Consider the following 15,852-nt stretch of genomic DNA (forward strand, 5'->3'; position numbering starts at 1 on the left):
GTCAGCTAGCCTAGTGTCCACTTTGCACCTATCATACTGACTGACTCACTGACTGTCACTTGTCAACTGGGCAGTGCTATCATATTTATCCCAAAATACAAATCGCCCACTCGTCGCTCATGCCAGTCCAATCCGGTGTGTTGTGGGGATGTTTTATTTTGTTGCAGAGAAATACGCTTCTGGGTAATTTCCTTTGGTCAATTTTGTTTAATAAACCAAATTTACAATGTGCAGTTATGCTTGTAGTTTCTGGCTATAACCCTTCAGAATCAGTGTTATATGTTTTAGCACTGCACATGTATTTTTCAAAGGGCGCCTTACTGCCCCCCCCCCCAAATTGCTAAACAAAAAGAAACGCCCAACCGCTTGGATCTTGCCGCCATCAACGTGATGATTAGGGCGCCCTCATGGTTGTTGGTGTTTGATTAATTTCATTTCAAGTCGCTGTATTTTCTGAATCGCAAGATGTTAGAGCATTTCCTGCAATTCAGCGTTCTTGATAAAGGCAAGACTTTCAATAAGGTGGTGTTATATTTCTGAATTATGCAATAATTAAATATTTTAATTAGAAATAATCACCATTATTTACAAAGTTAAAAGACAGCTTATCGATTAAGCCTTGAAAAACGTCTACGAGGAAAGCTTCACGTTTTTCCTGGCATAATGCCTAGGCCTATACATAAGCGCATGAAGTACACGTACACAATGATCACTGGATCAAATGCACTCAAATTAAAATGTGCCTGTGATTGTGAATGCGTTGATGACGAGCTACAGTAATGACCGACAGGGTGCCTCGTGAACATTGATTATTGATCTTTGATCTAACCTGCTCAGATTACCACATCATACGGCTGCCTGTCAGGTAAGACAAATGTAAGAGGAAGAAGCCGGGTCTACGCTCGCCCCCTAAACTAGTTAAAGCTACGCGGTCCTATTTCTACGCACTTGCCACTCACCTTCGCGCGCGCGTTGCAAGCGTTACCTGCGCAGCGCAGATTGATATGGAGGGTCGAGGGTAAAGCACAATTTTCATCTAGACCATCTAGATCATCATGATCACGGAGGTACCGGTACATGTACCTCCATGATGCTTACTGGAGTTCAGCGAAGCATGCTAAATTTCCTGAAAAGTTGTGTTTCCTGAATCTAGAACGGGTTGTAAATTAAAGGAAACGAAGTGGCTATCGTTACGGCAGTTGTTGTTTAGCACCCTCTACGATACTTTTTTGATACGCACGCAGGTATATAATTATTTGTTTCCACACGTTTTAGCGAGCAGTGTGACAGCTCAATCGATAGAGGGTAGGATTTTGCACCGCTAGGTTGCGGGTTCGAATCTCAGTTTTGCACTCGAATTTTTTTCCTTTTCTCACCTGAGGCTTTGGAGGATTTTTTTTTAAAAGGGAAATAAAGTCCGAATTTCATAACGTTCAAAATCAAATTCACTTTTTTCCTTCTAATTTTATATTTTCTTGTCATGTTTTTATAAAAGTTGCAGTCTACCGTAACGATAGAAAACGGGAAATGCGTTACGGCTGCCGTAACAATAGCCACTGCGTAAAGGGAAAATACAACATTTGCAAACATCAAAAAATAAAGTTATTAAACTATTTTGAAATACGTTGCTAAACTGTTAGTGAATGACCGTCTAATTCATCCTGTAAAATCATGGCACCTGGTAAACTGTCATTTTCAAGAAAAGTGGTATTTTCGTATCAATTTCTAACGCTGGTGAGTGGTCGGCCGACTAGCGTTGGAAAATTTTTTTTTTTTTTTTAAATACTGGCCCCAATTGATCATATTTTATAGTTAGTCCGGTTTTGTTTGCAATCGATTACACATCTATGAACGGGTACAAGCAAGCTAGACTGGTTCCCTGACCTTACAATTCCCAAACGTCTATAAATTGCTCCGTTTCACTTTGAATGGAGTCAGGGAACCAAACTACAGGAAAATGACTGTTTTTCTTCGTTCTTATAGCGATCTACGAACCCAAAACGTAAAAAAGTTGGTGTAACAATATTTACCATATATAACCAAACCCCCAAATCCATCCATTACAGCGAATTACAGCAAAAGCAAATGATGTATATTCCCTTTAAATATTCGCTATTGTGTCATGCCATAGAACTAAGTTAAGTAGTGGGCCAAAGTAACGTTCAGTTATACTGGTACATGTATCAAAATTTTTAGCCTAGTGGACAACTTGGCCTAATAATATTATTGAGGAAAAAAAAGAATTCAATATTTCTAGCTACTCCTAGAACTATGAGGCTCCACGTAGCATAGTTCTAGGAGTAATTTCTAGCATATCTAGGCCTACATGTAAATGTATATTAGGCCTACTAGTGTAACGTTTAAATCCTTTAATTTTTAATGGAAAATTTTAATGAGATTTCAAAAATGGCTATGACTAACCTGACTAAAAAAGTGTAGGCCGCTCTATTATTTTTTTTTAAGATCATGGGTCATGTGCATCTTTGCCCTTTCGATTTTCAGGTAGGCTAAGCCTATTACTAATACTACTCCACTTCCGCAAAAATTGCAAAGATTTGTGAGACTGAATATTGTGGCTTTATTTGGTTCTGGTTCTAGTTCTGGTTCTGGTGGAATACTGCATAATCTCCTCAGCAGGGATGTAATATGCAGGCGCGAGGTGACTGAGCAGATATTTACATGAAGTGGGCCCCCCTGATGATGTCATCTATGTTAACCCTAACCCCCTAGGCCCTTGTTGCTTACAACCATCCTCAATCCTCCAAAATCCTCCAAAATTTTTCAACTCCGCCTAAATTTTTCAAAATTGTCAGACAGTCCTGCCTCAAAATGCATTCATCCTCAATCCTCCAAAATCCTCCTCATCCCAAAATTTTGCACTCGTGTTTAAATGAAGGATAAACCAACGCCAAATCCTTCAAAATCATCAGACAGTCCTGCCTCAAAATGCATTCATCCTCAATCCTCCAAAATCCTCTTGTGCTTCAATCACCATTCATCCTCAATCCTCCAAAATCCTCATGTGCTTCAATCACCATTCATCCTCAATCCTCCAGAATCCTCATTTGATTCAATCACCATTCATCCTCAATCCTCTAGAATCCTCCAAAACCGCCAGGAGGATTTTGGAGGAGTGAGGTGGGTTAGGGTTAAGAGATTGAAGTCCAGTAAATTGCCACAGAATGGGGCTATTTACCTGGTAGACCTGCATGTAGACCTGACTCCACTTAAGATAAAATGGATCAATTTATAGATGCCAGAAAATTGTAGGGTAAGGGAACCAGTCTAGCTGGCCTGCACCCGTTCATGAACATGTCACCAATAGCAAACAAAATTTGGACTGAAAAAAGGGTAAATATGGAGCAGTAGGCCTAGTTGAGGTGGTCGGCCGACCACCATCGGAAATGTATACAAAAATACAATTTTCTTAAAAATGACTTCACACCAGGTGCCATAATTTTACAGGATGCTTTAGACTGTCATTTACCAACATACCAGTAAGGTATTTCGTAAAAACTTGGTAGTTTTATTTTTCGATGTTTGCAAATGTTGTATATTCCCTTTAAGCTACTTTTATTCAGGCAAATTTACAATCAGATAAAAAAGACTTAGGAAAACAATAGAACTACAAGATAGAAAAACAAAAAAAGGACAACAACAAACGAGCAAGTACCGGTACATGACTAAAAAAGACAGTGAAGGGCTGCCTAGGAGAAGACTTAAAAAGTATACTTCAAAGTGTGGATGCTACCATTCAACTCTACATGGGCAAAAGTGGTTTTGCAAAACTTGAAGGGTTACGTTTTCAATGAACCATGTTGTATTTTCCTACATATGTTGTTGTTGTATTTGCACAAAATCTGTTTAAAGGGAATGTACATCATTGGCTTTTGCTGTAATTTTCAGAAATGAACTATTTGAGAGGTTAGTATAATAGATCAAATATTGTTACACTGACATTTTTGAAGTTTGGTGTTCAAAAAGGTTGGAAAAACCAAGAAAAACAAAAATGTTCAAGTAGTCTGGTTCCCTGACTCCACAAAAGATAAAATGGATCAATTTATAGATGATGGAAAATTGTAAGGCAAGGGAACCAGTCTAGCTGGCCTGCACCGTTCATGAACATGTAACCAGTAGCAAACAGAATTTGGACTGAAAAAAATGGTAAATTTGGAGCAGTAGTTGAAAAATAGTTAGGTTTTTCCAACGCTGGTCAGCCGACCAAACTTGGAAATATTTACAAAAATACCATTTTCTTGAAAATGACTTCACACCAGGTGCCATAATTTTACAAGATGCTTGAGACTGTCATTTACCAACATCCTAGTAAGGTATTTCGTAAAAACTTGGTAGTTTTATTTGTCGATGTTTTCAAATGTTGTATATTCCCTTTAAATTAGAATCATTATCTTGTCAGCTTCCTTATTTGCATAATTCCAGTGCATATTTGGGTACATGACTGAACAAATCCGTGAAGACTTATAAATATGTACTACATGTATACATATCAAGTATATGTACCGGTACAAACTACAGTTTGTGTGGTTACTTAGACAGTCCATGCCATTTATGCATGCTTAATTTTTTTGTACACGCAAATGTCCATTACTGCAGGACATGTACACGGTACATATTGTATACATTATACATGTACATGTAGTTGATACACATGTATACATGTACATAGGCCCTACACATGTAGACTTGCACTTTGCATAAGTAAACATGACCAGTATTAAAATTTCTGTCACTCTCACCTCTCTAGCCGTTTACACGTCCTTGATGGGCTTATCCCATGTGTACTCAGTAGGCCCCTATACACAATGCACGTAATGGTGTTAATGAATCTGCGTTGCTAATGCTATGCAATTGATACATGATACATGTTACAAGCGATTTCAGCCCAAATAAGGTCTTGAGTTGTATCATTGCAAGTAAATTCACAAACTACATGTACATATTATGTACGTACCGGTATGTTAAATTTGTAAAACATACACAGCAAGACCATACAATGAACATTGTACACTAATAACAGGCCTTTGTTTTTGAAAAAAATTAATTGCTTAGCTTTATTCAATCTCCAGTTTTGCTGCTATCGAGTTTAAGCGATACCGTATTTGCAATATGACTCCCTCATGAATATATTCATCCTGGCTAATTAGAGCAGTGCTACACATCGACACAAGCATCTTAAAGATTGAGAGATCACACATGTCTGGCCCATTGAACTTTGAAAATTGGGACATCAGTGCGGCCCCCAAAATTGAATTGTGAATTATTTAGTGCCCTGGGGGTTTGTACATAGCACGGTAGCTGTCGCGAGCAAAATATTTTATGGTGGCTTATTTGATGCAAGTGCACACGTAGTCTTTTAAAATCACCTGGGGCTACACGTGTACGAGTGTGTACCGGAACATATTTTTTGGCTACTGCACACGTACTGCATGGAAGTACAATGTACATACATAACATGTACGTAGAGGCTTTATGTACATACTGTGGCGGTGCTGGGAGGGGGGCATTTTCCCCCAAAAATGTGTTCCTTGACACCCCTCCCCAAAGAAAATCAAACCAAATAGAAAAATGGAAAACAGTAAGGTGAAAGAAAAGGAAAAATGAAGAGAAGATACTGGAAGTCAATATTTGACTGTATAGTGAATACGTACAAATGTATTATATCGACTGGAAACCCTCGGAAATGGCCCTAAAACGTGGCTACAATATGTACATAAATACATACATGTACATGAAGTGTTTTGAACAGCCAGAATATGAACCACCTGTCAAAACCTCACAAGCAATAACACACGTTTACATTTTGCATACATGAAAACAAGATGCCAAAATAACCCCTTAAAACTGACAATTTCAGCCCCCCAAAAACCCCGGATTTTTTGACAAAAAACCCATTTGACGTTTGACCATATTCCATCTCACTGGCTCACTACTCAATGAAAGGTCCTTATTTCTTCCCTTTTATTTGATGTACCACATTTGAGGTTGTGATGCTTTTTGTACCCAGTAGGTCAAAAGATTTAATACATTTTCCACTCTTCGGTAATGTCCACTCTTGCATAGAAATGCCTTAATTAATAGGTACATGTCGATGATATCAGGTGATTGATAAAAGGTTTGGCAGACAGCATCCATAGACATCTATGTACATGTATAAGAGAGAAGTTTACTCGCCCCCGAGACGATGTTTGCTCCTGAAAGGATCCGAGACCGCGGGCTCCCGCGGCCCCAAAATCGCTCCACGTCCGTGAAAAAATGCGGAGGGTGTCTTCCGCCGGGTTGGACGCTTCGGGTCGTCCTAATTTTCCCGTACGGACTGGCGATCCGTTTTGTCGATTTTTCGTGACTGAATTTTGCACAGGAATTTGCCGTCGTGTGCGCTTTCACGTTGACTGCCTGGCCGCCCCCCGTGCTGGCTTTTCTGCGTGTCTAGACTGTGCGAGGTCAGCGAGGTCAACGTAGGGGTTTCGTTTACGTGTTCTACTCGGCCCTTCTGCAAAAGCGTTCACCAAACGTTAGTATGTGGTGACCTTGGTAAAATATTTTTTGTCCATGGTGTGTGGCCACCAAGTGCCCCTATTCTTTCATATGCTTTGCTTGCCGCCCCTGCGCCGAGTGCAACAAATACTCAGAAGGACTACACATTAAGTATGCCTTGCGCGGTCTGACCAATCGAAAGTCTACACTGCGTAGTATTTCCGGGCTATGCAAAACTGTCGATGGCAACGCGTACTGCAGCCTGCTCCACACCCTGGAAACGAGGTTGGGTCTACGGTGCTCGCTATTTGCATGATTTGAAGCACAAGCATGTGACGTGTATAGTGCTCTGTTGCTTCCATCGTGTGCTCCATGCTTCCACCAAGGCTGAGCGTTGTGAGTTCGCTGCCCGCCACAGTGTTGCGTTATAATTTCGGGGGCCTGTCTGGGATCAACGAAGGATTGATGCATTGCTTCAAACATCGCGATCTTAAACGCAGTCACAAACTCGAAAATGATGTTTAAAAGATGATCTTTTGCAAAAAAAAATTGTTTTAGTGGTCAGAAATTGTCTCAGATCGCACCACAGAAATTGCTTTTCTATAACTGCATGTCTTCACAACTAAATCCCCCAATTACATTCATCTCCCCACATTTTCATCCCCAACTCTACGCCCTACCCGATCTATGATGGGGTAAATCAACGAGGGATCGATGCATTGCTTCAAATATTGTGCTCTTTGAACTATGTTGGGTTGGAATAACGAAGAGTGCATAAATAATAATATTGGCGGTTGTTGGCTGTTTGGCCTTGCTTATATTATGGTTGAACCATGCCAACTTGAATAAAATAGTTAAATCGACTTTTTCCTCGCAGGTCTCGCAAATTGTAAGAAGTTCAAGTTTACGTTTGTTGAAGAGTCCAATACTGTACCTTCATAATGACCTTCCTCCATGATTCAGACTATGTAATTTTATTATCATGGGCGCGGCGTCAATCGGTGGGGGACGGGGGACCCCCACCCCAACATTTTAAAGCGGGCAATATCGTTTGGTTCCCTACCCCCACTTTTTCTTCCCCGAATAAAAATTGTAGCCTACTATAATATTCTTTTGCTCAGAACAGCTGATTCAATGACTCCGAACTCGAAAATGATGTTTAAAAGATGATCTTTTGTTTTACTATCGTACGTGGTCAGAAACTGCCTCAGATCGCGTCACCGTAAATTGCTTTTCTATAGCTACATGTCTTCTCAACTAAATCACCCATTTACATTTAACTCCCCACACTTTCAACCCCAACACAAATACGCCCTACCCGATCTATGATCGGGTAAATCAGCTTGTTATAAATAAAGTCAATAAATTAATGCACTTTTAAAACAAATTCCAAAAGGATGTTCCAGTATTGAAAAGAATTTAAAAGCGTGAGAAGGATGTTCAAATGAACAAAATACAATGTACATGTACATGTACAACAGTGTGGAATTATTGATTTCATGGCCACTTTATTTATTTTATGGCCCCTGTTGCATGTGGTATAACATTTAATCCCCGACCTTGACATGGAATTACTGAGCTTTAACCCTTATCCTTTTGAGTACCTCCTTAAAAAATACGTGTACATGTACAGTGTTATGTCTCAAGTGTGCTTTGAGCTCTGTCTAGACATTTTATCACGATAAAGACTTTACATGTACCTGAATGTGACTCGTTTTCGCAGAGCCCATCATGTACTTGCATAGTGCATGTGGTAAACTGTTCATGTAGCTTTATTAATTAATGTTCAAAAACGCAAGTGACAGATTGCCTGGGCTTTGTGCACAGTCGATACTTCATGATAAGTATCCATGATACATCACGTTGTGGTTCAACCAACGATTTTTCATGAACTGTGCTTACATCTTTGATCTTAATACCGGTACATGTATTATTATGGTTACACAGGCCTCTTATGTTCTGACACCCCTATGTTCCGACTGCACGTATTCCTATTCCTAACCCTAACCCTAACCCTAACCGGGAGTAACACAATCTAGGTTGTCGGAACATAGGGGTGTCGGAACATAGAGCAGTCACCATTATTATCCCAGGCTGGGATAATTTACTTTATGTACATTAATGTCATTTGAAGCAATAAAATGCTCAATATATCATAAGGCCAAAAAAAAAAAGTCTCTGGTTTCTGGTATGGAGCTTGCCCAAAAAGTGGTGCGGCGACGCGGCTTTTTTTTTTTTTTTACCTGTCTTTTTGCTTCAAATGTCGGCTGATGACTGCAAATGGTGCCCGACTAAACTTAGTGCAAATATATGGGAGTCCGGAGAGGCCACATAAAGCTTATTCTCGATCATAACCCCATCTAAAAACACGTTAAAATTGTGCAGCAGCAGGATTCCAGTCAAACCAGTGAGTTTGGCGGTTTTGAGACATCATCTTTTATTGAAAAAAAACTTTTTCATTTTGCCGACGCGCATGGCTACGGTGACGCGCGTGCATACCAGAAACCGGAGACTTTTTTTTTTGGCCTAAGTAGGGTGCATGTAACAACTAACTTGTTGAAGTTTCAGCTATACATTTGGTACACACAGTGTACGTATTCACAACTTTTGGGGTCTTGTAACTGGATTCTGTTACATGTACTTATGCACGTAGAACCCTGGGTTTCACCCTACCGGTACTTTGAAACCACCTTCAATTATTGTGTTCTTCCATTGAAACAATACCATTTCAGGCGGGCCAATTTCACAGGATAATTGATGGAGAGAATGTAGTATCCAGACGCCACTTCGTTGGCTGTGTACAAAGTCTATGGAAAGTCGATCAAGACAATTTTCAAAGCATTTTCCAACATAATTGGAAATGTTTCTCAGTCCCAGATTCATGTGTTTTTGCAGTGACTGACCTTCATTAAGAAAATATATGATGAAAAAAAGTGGCGTCAGGTTGCAACATTCTTTCCTATTTGATACCAGTCCTCAACCTCGTCCCCAGGGTGTCGAGCAGTACGCACCCACCACTACCTGCTCTCTCACCCTGGTATTGGATCATTTGCATGTGCAATATTTTTGCACACGTATGCAAATGAGGAACAGTCTGGTGCCTGGATATGCGTTACACATTAGCGTTTGTTTTTGTATGCGGTGTCTGGGGTAAAGACAGAGTCAATTCGTAGCAGCGCGAGCACGGCGTGAGTTACGAAAACACGATTTTTGAAATCAAACTGTTACGATCTTATCGAGACAACATGCAGTATCATATTTCATATTAATATGAGCAAATTGGAAAGGAAATTAGTATTTTCGAGGAGGCGTGGACGAATGATCGCGAAATCACGTACTGCACGTTGTGAATATATAGCACCAAGTACACGATAAAAATCCATTACTAGCCAATTGCGGTATCCAATCAGGATACAGGAAGAAAGTTTCCTATCCAGGGTTTACTATTGGAAACGCGGTTGGAAATAAAGTAAGCACTGGGGACGAGGTTGACCATTCCAACATTCAAAATTTATGATCCCACTGGTATGCGGCTTTAATTTCTGCACTTTATGTTCACAGGTTCATCCATCATCGCTGTTGAGGTTCAGGTCATCGTTCAATCAGTTAGCCTACAGTTCTTCCACCATATACTTCCACTATGCCCGTTGCTAGAGATGGTTCCAGCCAAGGTGAGCAGGCAGACCCAGGTGAGATGACCCGGGGGTCAAAGGTCACATATCCCTAACCATTCCCCAGATCTGTGAACAAGTTTCATCATTAGGTTGTTACTGATTTAGTTGGGTTTTGAACTGTTGGGTCCAGTCGTGGCAGTCCAACATGAGTCTTGGTGTAGAAATATTACTTCTTTTTTTTCGTACAAAGAGTGCACAAATGGTTTACTGTACGGATGCTTTCAATTTGGGCGATTCACAATGCAGTGCGCCACCAAGAGTTTGCCACGGAGAGTTCATTTTCCCTAGGGCATTGTGGGAGACAGTCAACAAATTCGCAGCGTGGGATATTTGAAAAGTTTTTCCGGTCAGTAGTTTCGTAAGCGTAGGGGGCCTATGATTTGAGGATCTGTTTGCCCTTTTCTTTGTATCAATACGGTGTTTTTTGTAAGGCGGCAGAATGCTTTGCCCTAATCCATGAAATAATACACAAGTTGTCTACTGACACTCATTCAAATGGGCCATGTTTTGTCGACCGTAGAGCTGAAAAATGGACTTTCCATGGCAAACTGGCGCACTGCATTGTGAATCGCCCGAATTTAGGTACAGGAGTAGACCCATAGCATCGGACGTTACATCTCCAGGGAAGGTCTGTGTACCTCTGTGGTACATACATGTACCGGGTACATGTACAGTATGAGTAGACACCTTGTACTTTCATTGTTACTGAATCAAATAACAAAAAACTACATGTAGGCCTGTGTGAGTGTGAGAAGTGGATTTTTGTACTCGAGTACTTGCAAAGAAATTACTCGATAGTAGTCGAGTACTCGTGAGTACTTGACCGAATTCCCATAAAAGCAGATAAATGGCAAGATGTTTGTATGAGGGGAAATACCTACAAGCAAATATACAGTGTATCTTGCAAGTCGCACCGCACTGAGATATCTTAACTCTGCGACGTTTTGAGTCATTTACTTGAATTGGTTTTTGTTTGACGAATGGAATCCTAGGGAGAGAGAGGTGGAGGGAGAGATTCCCAGTTTGCAGGGGATGTATTGAGCCGTGAACCCTAAACCTTCAATTGCTACTCGCGAGTACCTGCTTCTACTCATACTCAAGTGGATGAATAACCACAAGTAGAACAACGAGTAGCATACATTACTCGAGTAATCAACTTACTCGCCCACTACTCACGGTTTGCAAATAAAAGGTGGGGCAACTAAATTTGGCAAATTTTGGGCAGTATTTGAAGAAAAATAAAATTTAAACAATGGTCAGCCGACCATCGTTGGGTCAAATTGATGCCAAAAAATCAAATCCACTTTTTTTGTAAATGACATCACAGGGGTGCCATGATTTCACTGGATGCTTGAGAGTTCAGACTATTAATATTATTCACTAATTACCGGTACCATGGAGGTAGAATGCCAGTACAGTATGTCAAGTAAGGTGGGTACCGGGTGTTTCATAATAATTTGGTACTTTTGTTTTTTGATGTTTGCAAATGTTGTACATTACCATTAAAATATCAGAAATTTGTTCCAGATTGTTTTTTGAAGGTCTGATGGTTTTTTAAGCATATCGGAATTCACATTCATTAACTTGTACGGTATCAAGGAACAGTCGCCACTAATCCTGCCAGATAGATTGCGATGGGTTCCGCTCCATTGCAAATTCATTACTCTAGAAAGTATTAGACATGTCATCAACGCCTCAAAACACTATGATGTGCAAATGCATAGTAACAACAGCCAGCACAGCATTTTCAGAAACGACTCGAAACAGAAAACACATGTACACGTACACACTCTGGCTTGGTTGACTACCGGTATATTTCATTGGAAGTCTGTAACATTGTCCATTGGGTAAGTGTCAAGTTTCTTTTGTGATTGTGACGTGCTGATGTTGCCTTAGATTGAGTTCACTATATATCCATGGATGGTTAACTAGCAAAATTACATGTACCGGTATGAGGTCTGCATTTCTGATTTTTAATTAATTAAATGTCAGTAAATATCTTTCAAACATACCTGTATTCAGCATTTATTGAGATCATACATGTCTGAGTATACCAGTACATGTACCGGTATACACGTGTACAGTGTACATGTAGGTCAAAATTTGTGATCATGCATGCATAATTACAGGTTGTGCTGAAAATACCACTTGAGTACTGAATATTCGATCATCCACTGAATATCCAAAAATGTGAGCCATCCCCAAAAGATGACAAAAACATCCGTGATTTTCGTATAAAGTTGAATGGTTAAATTATAGCCCAAATTTACATTTTTAGATTTGTCAAATACCCCCGGTTTCAGTTGGTCAGCTTTCTGGAGGAAAAAAAAACGGATTGGTACATACCGGTATGTACATGGTATTCATAAAAAGTTTTTACTTGCACCTCAATGCCAATGTTCAAATATTTGATCAAATAAAAGTTCCAAGAATCGAATACTAAATTATTTGAAAACTACATTGCAGGACTAGTGGAACTTGGTGTACCGTACTCGTACATTAGATGAAAATTTATGAATTAATTTTGTGGTGGTCATGTGGTGAAAACTAAAACTTACGTACCAAGTACTGGTAGGAGACTAAAATGTCTTTCAGAATATGCCATTTTTTTTTTATCAAGTTGAAGGACTCATTAATTAGCATTTCAAAAAAGCTTACTTGACTGCTTATCTCCAAGTGATTTTTCATCATTTTTCCTTGAGAAATACCCGGTACCAAGATAGAATAAAATTCCAACATGAATGTTTCTTGGGGTGATTACGGTTAGAAAATAGAAATCATTCTGTCAAACATTAGGCCTACACAAGAGAAATGGTTTAGTGTGAAATGCCCATTGGCGGGCTGCGTGAAGGTTCCGTAAGCTCGCCGCGTGACTTTTCACTTTCAGTTTCAGGGTCTGTAGCAAACTTCAGTATTAAATTTACGTTGCACATACACTTTCACCAAACAGCTAGGTCATGTTTTATGAGTCTAACAAATCAATCACCCGATGAAGACAGCAGAAGCTTGTGTGGAATGCCAAGACTGATGATTGTGCATTCCTTAAATTTAAGTTGTAATAGTCCTAATTGAAAGACCCGCTCACTGACAAGCACGCACAGCTCTGCATACGGTAACTCTGCATACATGTAGCTCTGCATAAATCAAGACCTCATCAATTTTTCAACATGACATAATGTTTCGTATCTTCACTTTTTACTTTCCTTTTTGGTACATGTACATGTACATGAATAAGAGTTGTGTTCCATTCACAGAAGATAATGCAACCATTTGTCATAAATGTACCGGTACAGTGTTCTAAAGGCTGTGCACAAAAAGATGGAAAATATTTCAACATCAGTATTGTTCAATGTTCATTTACAATGTACAGTACAATGTACATGTACATGAATTTGGGATACATGTGCATGTGAAGTGCATGTACCGGTACAGGTGTCTTTATAACACCTGCACCCGATTTCACGAAGCCCTGCGACGCGTCGCAACTCGAGTTACGACGTGTAACACGTCGCAACTTGCGACGCGTCCTATCTTCCATTTCATGAAAGTTGCGATGTGTTGAATGCGTCGTAAGTTCCTTGACAACGGCTTAAAACATGTCGCAAGTTACGATGTGTCTAGTGGTCATCGCAAAATAAGAAGAGTCATTTCTACGCCAGTTTTATGCCACAAACATTACATTAACGAGATTATAATACCAAGGCAATGTGTGTAAAGTTGTAAATAGAAAATTCATTGAAAAATTATGAATTAGACCGGAATATTAAAGATGAAATTTCAAAGTAGCTATACAGTCCAATGAGAGCTTGTTTTTCTTCAAAATTGCATCACATGGCCGCCATTTTGTTTTACATTTTTACAAATTTCGAGCTTAGATCCGACGACTCTTTGTTGAATATCAGACGACTATTTACTGTACGCTGACTAAAGACATAAAACAGTCACTGAGTTGTGCTATAAATACACCTACGCCGCGTCGCACTTACGACGTGTTTAGTGAAATGGATCGCAGGACGCGTCGCAGCTGCGACGCATCGTAGAGATACGACACATCGCAGCGCTGCGATGCATCGTAAGTTACGAAGAGTTTGGTGAAATCGGGTGCTGACCTACAGATTCTGTATCTTGATTGGCCGAGAGCGAGTCACATGGCACTCACTATTTTGCTATCTTGTTGTGCACGGCCACTATACCCGTAACAACCAAAGTACTATACCCATACCGGTAGCAACCAAAGTACAATAGGCCTAAGCATTATGTGCAAATGCCTACAGTATGTGCGTTGCGCACTATGCGTATTGTTCCCAAGCACTAGCGCTACAGAGCTGGGTTCAAACATTTTGTGAAGGGGTAGTTTGCAAAAGTTAATTTTCAACTAATTTCGTATTCAAATACCGGTTCCGGTAGAAGTACAAATGTAAATTTTAATTGTATTCAGAATAAATTAATCTTTATCACTTAAAATCAAGCAGAATCTGTGGGAGAGGTGTTATAAAACAAATATTGACTGCTTTATCTCGTGGTGAAGTAAAACTAGCCTTCCTTGGTGATCCATGGAGCATTCTATTTTCTATTAAAAATAGAATGCTTCATGGATCACCTCGGGAGGCTACCGGTAGTTTTACTACACTACTCGAACTCGGTCAATATTTGTATAATATTCGTACTGGTACATTTTGTACGTGTACGGAATAATATTGATTGTCAATTTTTAACACGTTTCTGAACTGTATTTAACGTATTATCATATTGATTTTCATGTATTGATTCCCACGTGTGCAACTTTAATACTTACATGAACATGTAAGGCAGTACGGGATTCAAATGTTATCTATCTGTATTACCGTACATGTACCGGAGTGTGTTAGGCCTACATGAACAATGTACGGATGGTAGACACATATGGTACACCGGTACATACTTTATACATGTACATTATGTACAATGTATTTTGCAAACAAAATATTCTCCATTTCTGGCCTGTATGATAATATTTCCATTCATAAGATGGAATTTTGCATCGGGGTGATGTACATGTGTAAATCAAATTAGGTTTTACCCTTCACCGACGTATAAACACAAAATTCCATCTTATGAATAGTTAATGCGGTACCCGCTGCTATGTACATTAGATTCGAACCAGCCAACTGATCCCGTTAGCTTGGTGGTCGAGTGGTAAGACATCTGCACTAGAAAGCAGGAGGTAGTTGGTTCGAGTCCCACCCGATGACCCGAGTGATTTTTTCAAACCTTCACTCGGGAGGTAACACACACTGAGTATACAGTGTTTATACGTCGGTGAAGGGCAAAACCTAATTTGAACATTTCCATTCTCTACACAAAGGGCGTTCATTAAATACGTGTGTAAAATAATCCTGAGTTCTTGTACCGGTACATGTACCGGCAGGGGTTTTCCTTAGCGGTCGCCCGCTCGCCAAATGCGAGTGAAAACAGCGGCGGGCGAGTCAAAACCCTCCTCTCAGTAGTCCGACGGGCGAGTCAAAAAACTGTTTAAAAAAAATAAAAATAACGAAGTTTTCCCTACAGTATTTTTCAATCAATCAAAATAAAAAGTTAAGGGTGATACAACACATGAATACTTTTGCCACGCCGACCGAAATAAAAACATCGGTAGTTCGAATTCGTATCACTCCATGTATATTCGCAGTGCGCTGTGCATTGA

At 39.8% G+C, this 15,852-nt stretch overlaps 1 protein-coding gene across 5 annotated transcripts in view; it reads left to right on the forward strand.

The window, feature by feature from the left end:
* Positions 1–410: 410 nt before the first annotated feature.
* Positions 411–15,852, forward strand: part of LOC119721273 (MAGUK p55 subfamily member 6-like) — a 39,007-nt gene continuing 23,565 nt past the window's right edge. For 2 of the 5 annotated variants that reach the window (XM_038191263.1, XM_038191266.1), the window contains exons 1-2: positions 652–865; positions 10,057–10,184. In XM_038191263.1, coding sequence (XP_038047191.1) covers positions 10,136–10,184 — 49 coding nt within the window. In that variant the 5' untranslated portion in view covers positions 652–865; positions 10,057–10,135. Of the gene's footprint in view, positions 523–651; positions 877–10,056; positions 10,185–15,852 lie in introns of those variants that run through there. The other 3 variants (XM_038191264.1, XM_038191265.1, XM_038191267.1) reach the window with 3 other exon arrangements.

Source organism: Patiria miniata, unplaced genomic scaffold, assembly GCF_015706575.1.
Source record: "Patiria miniata isolate m_02_andy unplaced genomic scaffold, ASM1570657v1 HiC_scaffold_13, whole genome shotgun sequence".
In the NCBI taxonomy this organism is placed as follows: domain Eukaryota; kingdom Metazoa; phylum Echinodermata; class Asteroidea; order Valvatida; family Asterinidae; genus Patiria; species Patiria miniata.